This window comes from Gallus gallus, chromosome 2, assembly GCF_016699485.2.
Source record: "Gallus gallus isolate bGalGal1 chromosome 2, bGalGal1.mat.broiler.GRCg7b, whole genome shotgun sequence".
NCBI lineage: Eukaryota > Metazoa > Chordata > Aves > Galliformes > Phasianidae > Gallus > Gallus gallus.
In genome coordinates this window covers 45,835,389-45,852,426 of record NC_052533.1, presented here as the reverse complement: position 1 = coordinate 45,852,426, position 17,038 = coordinate 45,835,389, and the positions used below count along the sequence as shown (strand labels likewise).

Genomic DNA, 17,038 nt, shown 5'->3' with positions numbered 1-17,038 from the left:
TAGAAACACGGTTCAGTGAGATCTCAGTTAAGATATATTTTGGTCTTATTTTTAGCCCTCTCTAAAGGTCAAGTTTTTTGTCTTTATTTTTATATTAAATGCATTGGGTTCTTTTTTTAAAGACAGACATATTAACTGCTGTCTTATTTAAAATACAGACATTTTGCAAATATGAAATCATCTCTGTAGTTCTGCCAATAGCAGCTGTGTCAGGATGCCTGTCACAGATGCCTGCATTTCAAGTTCTGTGTTGGCTGGAGCCACATGACGGGACAAAGCTTAAAATGCCCAAGGCGGGCACTGGCTCTTGAGTGTTTAGAATACCCCTGTGCTATGGTGCTGAGATTCATCTGAAAAGGATACATAAACTTTTCTTAATAGACTAAGGGCAGCTGATGTTACAGTGCAGGGTCTCAAGATGTTGAGCTTAATTTGCCTCATCAAGGGCTGTTAGCAAGCTGGAAAGCCATTGCGTACAAATGACTTTCTCACAGAAATGGCAAGCTAACATTTTTATTACTGAGAATGTGTGATGAAACTGCTACTTTTATGCTGATTTGTTCCATATTCTAGATCAGATGTCTGGACATTAGGAAAACAACTCTCATCAGACACTGAAAATGAAGAAATTAAGCTTAAAGTTGTTGTGTGTGGGTGTTGTTTTTTTTTGTTTGTTTGTTTGTTTTTTGGTTTTGTTTTTTGACCGTAGCAATTGTAATGTCTTTTAATTTACACAGAAAATAGAGGCAAATAAATATACATAGCTCATTTTTCCCTCAGCTCTTGCTATTTTTTCCAGACTTGGTATGTCTAGGGGTGAATTAACATTCTCAAAACAGAATTGTCATATATAGGGTACAACTTAATAGATCCATTATGAAAAAAAAGTGGGTTTTAGTTTAATTAAATTTTCCTAAGAATATGATGAGAAACACGCAAATGCGATGCCAGAGCATGAACATTTAGAGAGAATAATTCCTCCACAGGATCAGCAGGATCTTATCTTTTACAGATCTCCTTTAATTTAAATACAACTCTTGAAACAGAACAGGTGCCGGCAACAGCCAGGGTCTCAAGGGAGAGGAAGAGAACAGGGAATGAGCAGGTGATTTCTAAGACAGAAAGAAGTCACTGAATTTAGGACAAGGTCAAAACAAAGCAGGTTTACTTACTAAAAGAGCTTGACCATATTTTTCTGTGGTTATATCCTATTTACTTTATTCTATTCTACATCTTGTGTTGTCAGTCATAGCCACATATAGGTACCGTGTATGACCTGGATCTGGAACACAGAGACATGTATTTGACAACTTTCTGGTAATGGGGCCGTTATCCTGTAACTTCAGTCTGTGAACAAAGGTATTAAGTATTTTCAAAAATTAAGACTACCTGAGAGAAACAAATCTTGTGGTCTCACAAGAGAGAGGAGGGTTGGTCTCTTCTCACTGCTGACAGGTGACAGGACAAGGGGAAATGGCCTTAAGTTGTGCCAGGGTAAGTTTAGGTTGGATATCAAGAAACCTTCTTTACTGAAAGGGTAGTTAAGCACTGGAAAACACTCCCCAGGGAGGTGGTTGAGTCACCATCCCTGCATGTGTTTAAAAACCATCTAGATGTGGTGCTCAGGGACATGGTTTAGCAGAGGGTTGTTAGAGTTAGGGTAGTATGGTTAGGTTGTGCTTGGACTTGATGATCTTGAAGGTCTTTTCCAACCTGAGCAATTCTATGATTCTATGATTTATGCTTACGAAGACAAAGACAAAAAGTTGCAGATGATTCAGTAGTGGAATGGGATAGCTGAGATACTGGCTAGTAGGAAAGTGGATTAAAGAGAATTGGCTTCATTGTCCGCTGAACAGAGGTAACAATTTTCCAGAAGCTCATAGGAATGAGATGTCTTCAGAAGCCTGCGTTCTCTTTTTACCTCTTTTTATTCTGCCATAAGAACATGCGGGTTGCCAAGGAATGCTGACTTTTGAGTGCATCAGTGTTACATTCTTAGTTTGGAAACCAGCTGTAGGGAGTAAAGCCAGATAATTAGGATTTATACGTACATCTTCTAAGGATTTTGCATCTACAGCAAATCTCTTTAACTGCTGTAATTATCAACATTTTACAGGTGGAAAAGGTCACTTACAAATCTGGAGTAATTTGATGGTAGCATTTAGAAAGCCAGGAATAGATCACATCCCTGAATTCACAAGACAGTGATGTATTCTTGGTCTCTGCTTTTTTGGACATAGTCATGCTCTTAATAAAGCATAGGAAAGTTGAGAAAGACAGATTATCTCTTTTAGAGTTTATTTAAATTTGTATTTTGTCTGTATTTTGCTTAAAGAGTCGGAAGGATGAAATATTTTATTTTACCACTACGGAAATACTTTTGCTATTGTGATCACTATTAAAATATATTGGTGACAGTAATATGCCCTGATTTCCAACAGTGTCACATTTGCTTCATCCAGAAGGCACTGAGATGCCAAGAACTGCAGAAATTGCTTAAAGAACCAAAAGAAAGATGAGCAATAGCAGGAGACAACTCCCATTGACTTTATTGGAGCCCAGACTCAGACAGGCAGTTCTAATCCTGAAGACCTTTTACTTGAATATAACTTTGGTACTCAAGGCAGAGAAATGATGACTGTAAGATTAACAACCTTTAGACAGTGGGGTAAAGGAAATATAAAAAAATAAGCATAGAATTAGAAATTACTTGAAATTTTAAGCAAACCAGCAGGTTTTAAATGGAAGTATAATTATGCCAAACTTTTAGTTAGCAACTTGCTGATTTGGTATTATAACATAATGCAGGTTTTGACTGTCTACTTCTTGACTAGCTTATGTTATAGATTTTGTCTAAGCTTTTGTTTTTACATGGTGTCCTTTACCAGATAGTCTAGCAAAATGTATACACTTTCTCAAAGAGACAGAGAGGGTATTTGAGCTTTCTGTCAATTCTTTAAAAGTACAGTAAACTACATTTCAGGATAAATATTAATGAAAACTAAAACAAATGTGAGTGTGTCAGGTTGTATTGATGAAGTACTTTGGAAGTAAAATCATAGGAGGCAAATTAGATAAAATGCATAGCAGGACAAATCTTTCCGAAAATAAGAGTACAAGGGATATGTTTTACATGTTCTGCTTTGTCCTGCTTATACAATTTGAGGCCAGGATGATGGAGTACTAAGTTTTTTAATCTGACCTACTACATACTGACTAAACTTTATCCAATTATCCTGTGGTAAGTCTGATTGCCTCTACTGGCATAAAGTATATTTTCCAGAGATCTTGTTTTATTTGAAGATTTCAGGAGCGGAAGAAAACACAGCCTCCTTCTGTTATTTGTGCCAATGATTATTCACTCTCATGGATGAAATTTGTAATTTGAATTTGACTGACTTCAGCTTCCAGACACTGACTCTCCTTATTCTTTTCCTCTACAAGATTAAAGGACCTTTTAGCTCCTGGTATTTTCCCCTATGAAGATACGTATGCGCAGTTATAAAATTACATCTCCTTCATCTCAATAAGATAAGCGCCCAGACTGATTTTTATGCAATCCTTAAATCAGTTGGTGCGTTACTTCACTCTCACCAGTTTTTCAAGCTTGCCTTTAAAACCACATGTGCCAGGTTCTCAGTCAGTGTCTCAGGGCCAGGCTGGATGCTGCTGGGATCACAAACCCCTTGATCCTCCTCACTGTCTTCCCCTATACTCCAAGACCCCTTGCAACGTTGGAGGGCTGCCTGGGGAGCTCTGAGCTTGCCTTTCTCCATCATGCTCTATACTCTTCTACAGAGGTGTATCCATAAGCAAGGAGTCATTGAAGAGGATCATAGAATCATTAAGGTTAGAAAAGATTACAGAGCTCATCAAGTCCTACGGTTGACCCACCACCACCATGCCCTGTAAACCATGTTCCTCAGTACCACATATACACATTTCTTGAACACCTCCAGGGACAGTGCTCCATCCTGAGCAATCTATTCCAGTGCCTTACTTACCTCTTTAAGAGAATAAATTTTTTCCTGATGTCCAACCTGAACTTCCCCTGGCACAACTTGTGGCCATTCCCTCTCATCCTACCACTGTTACATGGGAGAAGAGGCGGACCCCCACCTTGCAACAACATCCTTTCAGGCAGTTGAAGAGAGAGATAAGGTCATTCCTGAGCCTCCTCTTTTCCACACTGAACAACCCCAGCTCCCTCAGCCGCTCCTCATCAGACTTGTGCTCTAGACCCCTCGCAGCTTTGTTGCCCTTCTCCAGACACACTCCATGGTCTCAGTGTCTTTCTTGTAGTGAGGGGACCATGGTCGGGCACTTCTTGTTCTTCCACGTGCCAGCTGCCAAAGGCTACAAGGCCCAAGGAGCACTGGCTCACAGCCCTTGGCAGGCCACATCTCCCTGCTAAAGGACAAGCACATCCTTCTACTAGCTGCTGAACAACTCACAACGATATTAGATTTGCTCCTAAATAACAGATAAAGAGCGTCCTCATGACTTTACTGAATGCTTTTGTTTCTACGACTTGATGTTAAGCAACTGGTAGGTCACGCATTCAATACACGCTTTGTTTACACGGTTTAGTGCTCGCTTTCTTAATCCATCCCAAATTAAACGACTTATTAAGTCTAGGTGGCATTTAAGGGGTTTTAACAAAAGCATCTGCGGGGACAGCGGTGTGAGGCAGCGTCAGCAGCGAAGAGCCGCCCGCCCGCCCGCCGGGCTGCCTCGGGGCGGCGGAGGGGTGTGACCGTCGGTGTGACCGCTGCATGGCACCGCCTCCCGCCACCGCCTCTCCTCCCTCTCCCTGCCCTCGCAGCCGGGAGGCACGGTTCGCAACGGCGCGGTGTGGCGAGACGGCGAGCCGAAGCTCCGCGCCATGCCGGCAGCTGCGCCGCCCCCGCTGCACCCCGCGGCGGGCTGCTGCTGCCCCTACGGCCACTGCGCGGGTGAGTGCCCTTCCCGCCTCGCCGCAGCCCGCGAGGGTCGTGTGGGGAGGTGGGGGAGCGCCGCAGCCGGGCTGCAGGGTGGTGGTGGTGGGCTTGGAAGTCGCCCCTGCGGGCTCCTTGTGGGCTCCGCGGGGGCTCGGAGGGCTTGGAGGGTCGGGGTGCCCCACGTCGGGGTGCTGCGGAGTGAGGCAGCCGAACCGCCCCCGGGGAACGCCGGCTGCGTCGCCTTGTGTAGCGGGATCGATTGTGCTCACTTCTTTTTAATAACAGAACCGGTATTTATAGGAGAGGTGCCCCTTAACTTTCCACAGCCTTAATTTCTGCCTGTCTCTGGGGACGTGCAATAAGCGCTGTCCAGTCTGGCTGAGCTGCTGGTTTGGGCTGGTTTTCATGTTGTGAGATGCTGAGCTTGGAATAACCGCATAGACAGAAAGTTCTACGCTGTGTACTGAAAAGTTCATTAAAAGACAAAACCTGAAGATAAAAGACAAACCTAACGATAGTGTAGCCAAACTAGCTTCTTCCCTTGAGCCTTTTCGAATTTATTTTGTGAGGGACCAATCTCAGAGTTTAATTCCGAATCTGGTAGTGCACCTTGCATGCTTTTGCTTTGGGCTTTATGTAGAAATAAAAACATATGCATGTGCTTGGTTGCATGTGGGTTTCTTTTCCCACCTCCTTTTTATTCAGCTCCCCTCTTTCCTCTCAACATGTTTTTTATATACTTGAAATTGCAGTTTTGACTCTGAAATGTTGGGAACCAGCAGAGACTCACAGAACAGCAGGCGCAACAAAGCTTACAGCACATGTTAGAGCTGCCTTATGTCGTGCAAGTGCAGTTATTACAGCAACTTTGTCACAGTCTTCTGAAGAGGCAGCTGTGTTTTACAGTTAAGGAAGCTATCCTGCGGCTCTTTGGGTAGGACTGATCCCACGGAGTTTCTTTCTTGCAGTGCAGTGGGTGTGGATCTACCGAAATGGCTCAGTTCTTGCCATGAAGATGTTCGTAGGACGACAGCACATCTCCACTGAGAGTTAGCTTCTGATAAATCTCCATCTGTGGTTCATTAACCCGAATTGGTTAATTGGGCTTAAACTGTCAGCAAAGATAACTTGGTTTTAATTCAGCTTATTGGCAACTGTTCAAGACTCTGAATTTGAGCTGTGCAGAAGTTACTTTGTGTTGCTGTTAGTTGTTTTTCAAGTGAATTACCTTAGGCATGGTAAACTGCGTTTTGAATGTATCTTTAGTGGTGACCATATATGCTTTGTAATGTCTGCACCACTGCTTTTTCCCTAGCTGCATTCTGCGGAGCTTCACTTTTTTGGCACCTGCGGGGCTTTCAGCACGTGGTGACTAAGGGAAGTTGTGTGGGATTCATTTCCCCATTTCTCAGATCACTAAGCTCAGTATGTTTTCTACAGAAACACATACAGTTTTGTCGAAATCGAGGAAGCTGGTGGTCCTTCCTTCTTTTCCAACAGTTGCAGTGCTAATTGATTCTGTTTCTGTTGCTGCTTTTGCCCTTTTGCTTTGACTTGATTCCTAAACGTTTAAAAAACATTTCAAGTCAGTGTTGTATAGATTTTCTTGTACATGCAATTAGCATGAGAACATTATGGTGACTAGCAGTCTCGCTTAGCTCTGTTCCTGCTCTTACTGAGGATAATGTGGATCTTTTAATTAGCTTCAGTGTAACTTGGATCAGAGCTGATAACGTGGTGGTTGAAAGAGGTGAATGTGACATCTCTTGTATTATAAAGGCATACTGTTTCCCAGGCTTTTTTTGTTCTCAGGGTACGTGCTCCAACCTCTTGGAGAATATCCATCGGATACTGGAAATACTAACCAAAGGACAGGAGAGCTTCTGCCTCAATTGGTTCTAATATAAATTCAAGGCTTTGGTAGTATTTGCAAATTATTCATCTTATCTAGCAGTAATTTACCATCATTGCAAATGAAAGTCAGGTGCATTTACCAGCTTCCCTCTGTTACTAGTGTAATTTACTTGTCTAATTGTTATAAGGAGTGCAAAACAATTGCCAGTGTCATATATTCTTAGAAGAAGCTCTCAATAATCACTCTGAAAACACTGTCTCCTCTTCTGTCAGTATTGATAGCCTGCACATAAACTCAGATTCCTTTTTTTTTTTTAAGTTTTCTTGTCACCTCAAATGATATAGTAAATAGAAGTGCTGAGAAATGTCTAGAGATGTGCAAATCCCGATCTTTCTGCTTGTCATCGTGTTTGTAAGTGCAGTTAATGCAGGCCTGAGAGTTTTACCTGAGAAACCCATTTTCTTCTAAAGTATTGCAAAGCCATTTGTTTTGCAGCGTTTACTTCAGTATATGACTCTCCTCTGAAAACGTAACTCTGTAACAATGAGGTAGGGAATTCTACCTTTGTGAGTTAACCTCTCCTGAATGTGCTGGATTTTCAAGGAAAAAAAATGGGTAAATCACCCTTTTGTAAAGCAGATGGAGAATCAGACTCTGGCAGGTCTTTCCTTCAGTTATGCAACAAAGTTATGGGTAAAAAGGGATCTAGAAGCCTAATTAAACCCTCAGTGACACCTCTGCAAGATCTCTTTTTTTTTTCCACTGGGTTTGCTCAGATGCAACTGATTAGTCATCAAGTTGAGATTTAGGAAGCAATGGAAGTAAAATCCCAAACTAAAAGAAACAGATTCCTGCTCCTTCGGCTGAGACAGTGTTGGTTTAAAAAGATTAAAAAGCAGCGAAAACTTACCTGTGATGAAACAGCAGCAATTAATTAGAAATATGAGTGCTGCTCCAAAAGTAATGCCTCCCATTTTATTACGTTGGCCCACGATGTCGGAGGTGGGTGTTGGTGGTATGGCAATAGGGGTTGAACCTTTCTGCCAATATTCCATTACATTTTGTTGCCATGTGAAAGAAGGCAGCGAAGGGGCAGTCTGACCAATGGGTGTCTGACATGGAAGCTTGTAAGAAGCAAAGATGTGTCTCTAAATTCCTCTGTATGGAAAATGTGGCACCCATTGACATTCATTGCCGCTTGTTGGCTCTCCATAAACATTCAGCAGTAGATATGAGAGCACAGAGAGGCGGTGGGTGGTGTGTTTTAGCAGACAATGACAGTGGGTCCTCTCTGCTGATGCAGAGATTTATAAGCATGGCATGCAGGCTCTTGTTTGTTGCTGGTGAAAATACGTAGCTGATGGTGGTGATGATGTTGAAAAATAGTGCTTTGTAGCTAAGAATTTGCTCTATCAAATAGTGTTATTGTGCTCCTTGCATCTGTTGTAGTTTCCATGGAAATAAGTAGGAGGCATTACTTTTGGAGCAACATACGTATATGGCAGTTTTGAGGTCAGGAGCATTAATGTGGAAGTGAAACTGCCTGTGCATTGAGCCTTGAGAAACAGATGGAGAATTTTGCCAGATGGATCCTGGCAAACTTTGCTGTTGTGTAAGATGCTTTTGTTTCCCTCCGCGCGTTCTGTCCTCCCGTGCTGGAAGGTCCCAGACTGCAGAGCTCACTTCTCTGGTTACTGGGACAGACCCTAAACCTGTCAAACTCCAGAAAGCAGGCAAGACTGTTCCCAGCAAAGTATACTGCCTGTCAGCTTTGAAAAAAATGAAATAAATGAGCAGTTTCATAATGTTCTTTTTTTGGTATTATGCAGGGTTACAAGTTGAACTGAGCTTCGCGTATCTGAAAGCATTGATTGATTTCACATGTAGTGCACTTAGTCTTTACAGATTATGCATTTGTATACTTCTTTAAAGGACTTTCTTCATGCTCACTTTTTTAATTTTCTACCCTTAAAATGTCAGAAAGAATAGATAATGAAAGTGGAGTTCTACTCTAAAAAAAAACCCCATAAAAACGATGGTACTTGTGACTCATTACCAGACTACATGTAATCTTTACCTTCATCTGCTGATCTGAGTGATTCAGCTCAGTTTAACACTAACATGGCAATAGCCATCTGTGTTTGCTGTAAATATTTTATTTTTTTTAATTACAAATGGCTTGGTTTAGAAAATCTCAGTGTGGTGGGGTTGCTGAGGGCCTGCAGGGGGAGCAGATGAGCGGCCAGGAGGGTAATTATTGCCCAAGCACCATGGACAGATGGGGAAAGGGAGTGTAAAACCATCAGGGCAAATCTGGCTGCCTCGCAGCAGTCTCAGTCTCTGGGGGGAGCCAGATGGGTGAGGAACAGGGCAGACTCTGAAGTGATTCTGGACGTTTCACAGAAGTGCAGGGAAAATAAAAAAGAGGAAAGGAAAACTCTTGACTTTAACTTCTTTGAGGAGAAAGAAGGAAGGATAGCTGTTAAATGTCATTTATCCCTCATGATTCCCAAATGCAGTAAATACGGTCACATGCTCCTGCATGCTGAGCCTCCTACATGTGTTCCACTGCAGGTTGGCACCCACGCTGGGCTGTGGGTGACACAGAGGCAGCATCAGTCCTCAGAATGGAAGAATCCAGAGATCGCATAGCTACAGCAAGAGATCCTGGGTGGGTGTCCCTCAGGCTTCCTCCCTTGGCGGTAGTGCAGCTGGATGCGAGATTCTTCACCCAGACTGTCCCGCCAGACAGTCCTTCCCATCTTAACGTGTGCCCTCCCTACACCTGCCTACTTTTTGGGTGCTGTAGTGGGCTGTCCCAAACCTGGTAGTGGAAAGAGAGAAGGGAATGGACAGGGAGAAGGAAGTAGAGTAAATATGCGGAAGAATGAGAATGGGCGTTTTGGGGACAGAAAGGTTTGGAGATCTCTAGCTTCTGGTTTGCATGGCATAATGTTTATTTCGTTCTTCAAACCAAAAGCTTGCTCGGTGCCTGCTTAGGGCTTATGAGATCAGGGAGTGGGCGCAAAGGTGTATGTTTCCCACTCTTTTGTACTCCAGGATCAGTACTAAGGATGTTTTCTTTCCTCACAGCTGACACTTTAGCTTTCACTTAATGGGACCAGACATAATTTGCCCAGGAGAAACTTTAGTTCTGTTGGTGACGTGTGGGAAAGAAGGAACCCAACTTGACACACAGCTGAATTTGCAGGGCTGACAGTTAAAGAAAAAATAATACTGCGTGCAAAGTTAAGCATGCTTGATGTGAAATCATGAAATATGATTAACTTGGAAGCCCATCATACTAATTTTACAGGATCTTTTAGGGCTAAAACTGCGTATTTATGAGACAGATATATTATTCTGGTTTGTTTGTCCTTTTTGTAGATAAACTCAGATTAGTTTTTCTTCAGTGAACTCGGAATGCTGCCTGAGCTGCTGGGGAATTTGTTTTCTACAGATTGGGTTAGACTGGGTCAGCAGTTATCTCTGTTACGCTGCTACAAACTGAACACGAATATGCTGGCATGAGTATGATTGGAGATGCCCATTGGGGTAGTAGAAGTGATGCTATCGTGATTAAAGTAAATCCCTTTTTCGATTGTGATGGTATTACAAATGTTCTTGGAGGTGTCCAGATGATAAGGAGTATTTGGAAGATTGAATGTGCTTTTGTTTTCCTGCTGCACCAATAGCTAATACGGGTTGGAATATGTGCAAAGAGCATGATGGATTGATTTCTGTTGTTGTCTGACAAAATACACTTTGTCTAAAAATATTTAGATTGTGCTTATTTTATTTGGTTTTGTAGATCATGTTTATGATCCAGTATGATTTACAGTAACGTTTTATCGCGGAGTAAGTTTTAGAGCTGTCTTAGCATCAAAGATATTCCAAACGTGTATCATTGCTCAATATACTTCTACCAGGCCAGGTACTTAGAATCTAACATTATTCAGGTTACAAAGTCAAGCCTTTATGACTATTGATGAGTGGTGCTGCCACCTACTCCTGTTCCTGTGCATTATGATATAACCATTAATTAAATTATCAGATGCTGCTTTTTTCCCTGGGGTTTCTGGTTCCATCAGTGCACAGGACGGACAAAGCTTAAATAATGAGCATCTGCTTGCAGTTTACCCTGGCTGTTCATGCTTTTCACTGCATGCTTTTTGAACCCTGCTCTTAGTGCTGGTTTATTAACTTGTAGGATTTTCTGTTATGGGTTTTGCTGCAGCAGCAAATGTGGGTTAATGTCTTTGTGAAAACACTGAAGGGAGGGCATCCACTGCTTTATGTTCAGTGGAAGTCAAGATACAAAAATATAAGTGAAATAAGTGAAAAATTCTTTAACTTGGGCAGAAATGTCACTTGAGATGCACAGGCCAAGGATTTGGGGGTGGCTTAGTGTTACATATGTGGTATATTAATGTCTGACATACAGCTTCCAGCATTTTCCCTTACAAGTATGGGCACTGAGCAGCTCTGCAGATCAGGTCTCAGGATGTTGTTTTGGTCACCAGAATATAATCCACTCTGAAAAATCTAGATTAAGTTGTTTGCTTTGAAACTCTGTGGAATTGCTTCAGATACTGCCCAGTTCTCCAGGCCTGTGCTCCCTTAGGCAGTATAACTCTTCTTCCTATATTCTTTACTTCTTTTCAACTCCTCAAATTGCAGAGATTAAGTTTCTATAGAGAATGCTTTTTGACAGTGCAGTCCTGATTCCACTTAATCTATAAGAGAGTGAAGTGGCCTGAGAAAGAGGTAGATATCCAGAACTGCAGAGAAGCCGGCCAGGGAGTGAGGATGGTTCTGATACAGCTCCCAGTCCTGTCTTTTTGCCAAAGTCCAGCACCTAGGCTGACTTCCCAGCCTGCTCATGTTCTCATTCTCATGTTTTATTGCATCCGAACTACAGTCTCCATCTGCTTTCACTGGGTCAGCAAAGTTCCCAGAAATTGCTGCTAGCCAGGATCATACTGTGGGCCTATTTGCCATTTCTCTGCAGCCTATCCCAGTCCCCACTTGTGACTTCTTGGTCCCCTCTTTTCTCTTATTCTCTCATCCCAAATTTCAGCTACATTTTCAGCTAATCAGGTTTCCTTTTTCAGCTACATGCAGGCTGGCTTTTGAATGATTATATCAGAAGAGCAAGGCCCTGTTCAGGTCCTTTTCCTATTCCCAGTCTTGTTCTCTCCCTACAAGCTCTCTGTCCCATTGCCTTTTGTGGTTTTCTTTCTGCATTCCTCCCTTGTCAACTTCCATTTTTAACCAATTTTCCAGGCCTCTTTATCCCACGTTTCACAAGTAATTCCCAATCCTGCTGGGGCTAAAGCATACTTGAGTCCTAAAGGCCCTCCATTGGATCTGAGCTGTGTAAGCCCTTAGAGCTTTCTTAGGAGCCAGCTGGGATTGTCCTGCAATCTTTAACACTGCCTCTATCCACACCTTGTGAATTTTGACTTTCTTTTTCTGTATAGGATGTTATTTGGTCAAAATTGATGCAGGGTAACTGCCTTTCATTGTTACTGGTAATAAATTCCTGACTCAAACAAAATCTCTTCTTAAAATGCTGTAAAGCCTGGCAGGGAGGCATGGTGATCAGAAGGGCAGAAAAGACAGGGAGCTATAGCTATGGCTGTTTAGAGGGGAAAAAAAAAAAGCCAATGTTTCCAATTGTGGAGCTGTAAATAATGCCCATGTAAAATTCACTTGCTGTAAAAGGATGCCTGTGATCATATTTTGTTTCCGCATAACTAATTTAGTACCTTGAGACTGGTCATACTGCTTCTTCAGTCTTGGACACTAATGGTGTAGACTAGCCCTGAAACTTGCAACATTTAATAATTTACAGTAAGTAGAGGAGCTCAAGATAGCACACTTCCTGAGCATCTGGCTGCTGATGCACACTGGTAACCAGTGTGTGTTATGGCTGTTCTGAGTTAAAGGTTGGAGAGATTGTTCGCTCCCAGCTACTTGGAGATGCTTCTTAATACTTGGGCATAAATCATAGAATGGCCTGGGTTGAGAAGGACCACCACAATGATCATCTAGTTTCAATCCCCCTGCTGTGTGCAGGGTCGCCAACCACTAGACCAGGCTGCCCAGAGCCACATCCAGCCTGGCCTTGAATGCCTCCAGGGATGGGGCATCTACAACATCCTTGGGCAGCCTGTTCCAGTATGTCACCACTCTCTGGGTGGAAAAACTTCCTCCTCATATCTAACCTAAACCTCCCCTGTCTCAGTTTAAAACCATTCCCCCTTGTCCTATCACCATCTACCCTTGTAAACAGCCATTCCTCTTCCTGTTTCTATGCTCCCTTCAAGTACTGGAAGGCTGCAATGAGGTCTCCCCGGAGCCTTCTCTTCTCCAAGCTAAACAAGCGCAGTTCCCTCAAACTTTCCTCACAGGAGAGGTGCTCCAGCCCTCTGATCATCTTAGTGGCCCTCCTCTGGACCCGTTCCAAGAGCTCCATGTCCTTCCTGTACTGGGGGCCCCAGGCCTGGACACAGTACTCCAGATGGGGCCTCTCAAGAAGAGCTAGGTTCAGATTGAGACTGTTCTCCCACCCTGGCATGTTTGTTTTGTATATCTCCAATAGGAATTTCTGGGGCCTAAGGAAAAGACAGCTTTTAGTGCTTTCTTTCACTTCATCTTTGGGACAGTACCACACGTATGCTGTTTTGGGATCAATACATCAAAACCACTCCCAATACACAATTTCTATCATGTGCAGCTTTACTTGTGTGAATAATCCTCATAACTTTTTGGGGAGATTTCATAAGTAAAGACCATCATGTTGATCTAAAGCCCTCAAAATAAATTACAGGCCTTAAGTATCAACGTTTTACTCACAGAAAGCAATGCCATAACTCAATCCTACCTCGGTGTTTCTTTCTGTTTTAAATTGTGATGTAATACTCCAGGTAAAAATTTAATTGCATGGCAACCTGTGTCTTGATAGCAGAATTAGCTGCTGGGTAAACCATTCAGTTAATTACTGAAACTGTGATCTCCAACTGGAGAGCCACGAAGGAATGTAAGATGAGTGGAAGTATTTTAATTAATGAGCAAAACTTAGGCTAGTCAAAGGAAGGGATGACTTTTGAAGGGCAAATAGCAGCAATAAATTTTTAATTGCCATGATTGGTGACCTCTGGCACACTCTGCTACACACGTTATTCAGTGCTTAAGTGAACCAGACCTCTACAAGGAGGGGTCTTCTAGAGGAAATTTAATGCTTTTCCATCCTATGCTTCACACTCACCTTCTACTCCCATTAGAACTGACTACGACTTTTGCAAATGGGTTTTGAATTGGCTTTTATAAATGAGCACTAGAAGCTATGCTCCATTCAGCAACCAACGTTTTCTCCAGGAGGCACTTACGCTGTGGTCAGCAGATGGATGAACTCATTCTGCTACGTACTTGGGTCCTCAAATCCCTCTGTCTCATCCTCCCTGCTCCTCTAAGGACTTGATGTGATCAGTTTACCCCACAAGACCATCATGTCACCTTCATCTGGAATGTTGTATTGCTCTGAGCCCTAGTTTTCTTTTCTCGGTGCCAATGTGGATGGCTTAGGTGGGACACGCAGTGCTTCTGCCCTTCCAGCAGCTGCCTCAGCCATGCTGTTCCCCTAGCTCTCTGCCTTCATCTTCTGCATTACCCTATTTTTTAATACTTAGTGGTATGCAAGTGTATATAGTTTAAAAAAAAAAACAACAAACAATCAACGCATATGCATGTATTTGTGCACATAAAATATACATATTTCTTATAAATTTTAATAGCCATTAGCTCTCACAAAGACAGTGAAAAGGAAAACAAGTTTTATTCTCTGATGTATCAGTTGCCAGCATTCAGACTCATTGAAGTGTGTTTCTAATCCCACCTCCCTCTTCCTTTCTCTCCCACTTCTGTTTAAATATAGAAACGAGGTTTCAAGCAATATGATTTGAAGCTTTAGGGATTCATTTATGATATTTAAAGGCTTTCTAGAAATGCTTTGTGTTGTTTTCCCTGAAAGACTGGGGCTTGCTTCGTATCAGATAATTAAAATTTGCTTAACTAGAAAATGAATAAAATGCATAGCTGTAACAGGCAATTGAAATTATTTTTTAGTTTATGTAATATATAGATTAGTCATTGCAACCACTTTGACAAAGTTTGGCACTTCCCACTTTCCTCAGGAAACAGTAGGAGATAACTTGTTATTTATTTAGGCATTCATGTAACTTATTTTTTTCCTGTTAGAAAAAGATGTGATATTATTCTTTCTCCTTAAATGGATATATATATATATATATATATATATATATATATATATATATATATTAACTTATGATTTGTGTCAAGCTGTTTTGGCTAGGAATGAAGGCAATTTAGCAAGCACAAAAACACAGTCCTGGGTTGTTCATTTTAATTGAATAAAACTGCTCTTATTCTGATTGTTATAGAATAAAAAGTAAATGTGGTTTCCATTTAAAGCTTAGCTGACTAGTGAAGAGAGGGAACATTATTGGTGTAATTGAAACAGTCAACAGTGTAGCCAGGCACTTAAAATGAATGGTTTGCAAAAGGTGTGGTAATGGTAGCATAGCTGGGAGAAACATAACCTATGGGAAAGATCATTATTAGTGCAGCATTGTTTTTGTGTTGTATCAAGACTATAAGCTGTAAAAATGTTCTGCGCTGATCCTGTAAGTAAGGCAATACTTTGACAGTGGATATGCAAGAATCTGAAAATGCTGATTAAATTTGGAGTTTCAGCAGTTCCTGGTAACCAACATAGTCTGGAATTGATTTAGATTTCAGAGAACTATTATTATATCTGACTTTCCTCCCTCCCCCCCCCCCCCCCCCCCCCCCCTCCATTCACAATTGGCTTTATTCTGGGTACGATGTAAATACCTGCTTTAAAAATTACTAGCACATGTTATCATCTTTCAGTAACGAGATCATCCTTAAAAACTAGAATGAAGACAGAAATAACTTGTGCCACCACCAAGCATTAGTCACATAGCTCTTATATAATGCTTACGTCTTCAATCAGCATGCTGGCAGCCGGGTGTCTTCGTAATATTTATCTGGAGAAGAAATATCTATCTTGTTTGGCAGAGGAGTGAATTGAAGCCAAAAGCTAAGGGACATGCTGAGGGGCATGCAGCACTTGGGGGTGAGAGCATTACAATGAAGGATGCCTGGAATCATGGCACCAAATAGTAGGCAGTAGCAAAGAGAGGGTCTGCAGCAGTGTATCTTGGTGTAGTTTTTCCTTTTGTTCTCCTAGGTGAGGGGTATAATTGCTTCTCACTCTGTTTTACCTTGAAGAAAGAAAAAATACAGAAATTGAAATACCGAAAATGGCATTTTAGTAGTTGAAAACCAAAACATTGTCATGTTTTGGTTTCAGCTTGCCAGAGCTCTTGAACGTGTGTGTCTGACCTCTAGCCCCAAGAGGACCTGTCAAATGCATGAGTTTTCCTTTGCAGACTGTAACCCTGTCATGTGGCTATGTAGTCATAATGATGTATTAAAAATGGGTGGGATTCTCTGGGAGATAAGCCATTTGTGTATGAGAATTTCCTGGTAAAAGTTCAATAATCACTGTGATTCTATTCCTTTGGGTTGATCCTGTTAGTCCAAATGCATTAAATGTTTGTTCCCTACTGAATTATAAGACTGTTAAATGGAGTTGGAAGCATTCTGTGGTCTCATCCTAGAAATTTATTTCTTGAGACTGAAAAGAATTGCCTGACAATCAAGTTTTAATAAGTACAAGAGATTTGAATACTTTATAGTGGTATTATTCTTAGCTTATTCTTGAGTTTCTGAACTGAATTGTGTGATGACTTGGCCATAACCATGTATCGTGTTTTCAGTTCTTCCTTTTCAGAAGTATATGTGAAGAATGGTGCTGTTTTCTTTGTTGCTTGGTGTTCAAAGGTGAAATATTGGAGGAAGAATTGTCCCTGAAAGTTATTCAAGGCTTTGTGATTTTACTTACATTTTTAGAATAAGATGTCAAACCAAAATATCAAACAGAACTAAGATGGTCTTTCTTTAAGGAAAAAATGCAATAAAAGTACCACAAAAAGTAGTATAAAATAGCTATAAAATAATCTACTTGTTATAGAAGTCTAGAAACTAAATGAATGGTTCAGGGAATATGAAGGGGAGGTATTTATAAAGAATATAAGGTTGCACATCCATACGCATCTGGTAGCAATTT

General features: G+C 41.6%; 1 protein-coding gene across 2 annotated transcripts in view; it reads left to right on the top strand.

The window, feature by feature from the left end:
* The first annotated feature begins 4,830 nt into the window (after positions 1 to 4,830).
* The window catches only part of DCLK3 (doublecortin like kinase 3), a 28,672-nt gene continuing 16,464 nt past the window's right edge, over positions 4,831 to 17,038 (top strand). For both annotated transcript variants that reach the window (XR_006938519.1, XM_015281696.4), the window contains exon 1: positions 4,831 to 4,958. Coding sequence is in view for 1 of the 2 variants with exons in the window: in XM_015281696.4 (XP_015137182.2) it covers positions 4,889 to 4,958 (70 nt within the window). In the remaining variant the exon portion in view is untranslated. The remainder of the gene's footprint in view (positions 4,959 to 17,038) is intronic.